At 60.8% G+C, this 1,334-nt stretch overlaps 1 protein-coding gene across 1 annotated transcript in view; it reads right to left on the bottom strand.

Moving 5' to 3' along the window:
• Positions 1 to 249: 249 nt before the first annotated feature.
• The window catches only part of EMH_0015260 (uncharacterized protein), a gene marked incomplete at both ends in the record, with an annotated part of 2,613 nt that continues 1,528 nt past the window's right edge, over positions 250 to 1,334 (bottom strand). The window contains 2 exons of the mRNA XM_013500356.1: positions 250 to 490; positions 719 to 1,332. Coding sequence (XP_013355810.1) covers positions 250 to 490; positions 719 to 1,332 — 855 coding nt within the window. The remainder of the gene's footprint in view (positions 491 to 718; positions 1,333 to 1,334) is intronic.

Consider the following 1,334-nt stretch of genomic DNA (forward strand, 5'->3'; position numbering starts at 1 on the left):
GGCCCCCCAGGTGTTTGCTGCAGCAGCACGGGTGCGGCTGTAGCGCAGCTGGAGACAGTCCCCTCTGTGTGGGGCGAGGAGGAGACAGGGGGGGTTGTTGTGTGGGGTGGTGAGGAGACAGTTTGTTTGTTAAGAAGCAGCAACGAGGAATGTATAATACGGAGAGCAGAGGGGGGCCCCCCGAGGCCCCTCACTGCGCCCCGCAGGGCCTCCTGGTCGTGCATCTCCATAAGAGAGCGAGAGGCCTCATCAGCTCTCCTGCAGACAGAGACAGAGATAAAACAAACGTAGTTTCTTTTGCTGCTGCTGCTGCTGCCGCTGCTGCTGCTGCTGCTGCTGCTGCTGCTGCTGTTGCTGTTGCTGCTGCTGTTGCTGGGGACTGGAGTTCAGGGGTAGTTGCAGCGGGGGAGGGAACGAGAGGGTATGCAGAGAGGCAGAGACAGAAAAGGAGACAGCAGCAGCTGTCTCCTTTTCTGCTGCTGTGCTGCAGCTGCAACGATAGCTGCAGCAGTCTCCTGCTGCTGCTACTGCAGCACAAGCTGCAGTGGGGCAGCAGCAGGTGCTTCCTCTGTTTCTACTGCACCAGAAGCAGCAGCAACAGCAGCAGCAGCAACAGCAGCAGCAGCAACAGCAACAGCAACCGCAACCGCAGCAACAGCAGCAGGAAAAGCAGCAGCAGCAGCAACAGCAGCAGCAGCAGCAGCTGCTGCTGTCTCACCACTTGCTGCTGATAGCGTAGCAGCCGAAGAGCCTGAGGCCGCAGAGGAAAGCCAAGTCGACCCCACAGCCATCCCAGGCGAGGGGCAGCAGCACGAAGAAGGGGAGAGAGGAGCAGCAACTGTCTCCTTTTTCCTGCTGCTGCTCCTGCTCCTGCTGCTGCTGCTGCTGCTGCTGCTGCTTCTCTTGCTGCTGCTTATGCTCCTCGGTATCCTGCTGCTGCTGTTGCTGCTGCTGCTGCTGCTGCTGTTCCTGCTGCTCCTGTGTGGGTGAGCTGCAGTCGTACTCAGTACCCCATACAGAGACACTTGGTGGGGTTGTTGCTGCTGTTGTAACACCTTCAGCTGCTGCACTCTCCCAGTCAATGGGGAATTGCTTCTCCTGCTGCTGCTGCTGCTGCTGCTGCTGCTGCTTCTCCTGTTGCTGCTGCTGCTGCTGCTGTTGCAGCAGCTGCTGCGGGATATTATATTGCTGCTTGAGAGCAGCAGACATCTGCTGCGTGTCAGCCCCCCAGCCCCCCAATGGGTCTGTGGGGGTATGCATAGAGGGGCCCCCTTCAGGGGCCCCCCCCCGTGGCCCCAGGGGGCCCCCGGGGGGGCCCCCCAGGGGGGCCCCCT

This window comes from Eimeria mitis, genomic scaffold, assembly GCF_000499745.2.
Source record: "Eimeria mitis Houghton genomic scaffold, Emh_scaff531, whole genome shotgun sequence".
In the NCBI taxonomy this organism is placed as follows: domain Eukaryota; phylum Apicomplexa; class Conoidasida; order Eucoccidiorida; family Eimeriidae; genus Eimeria; species Eimeria mitis.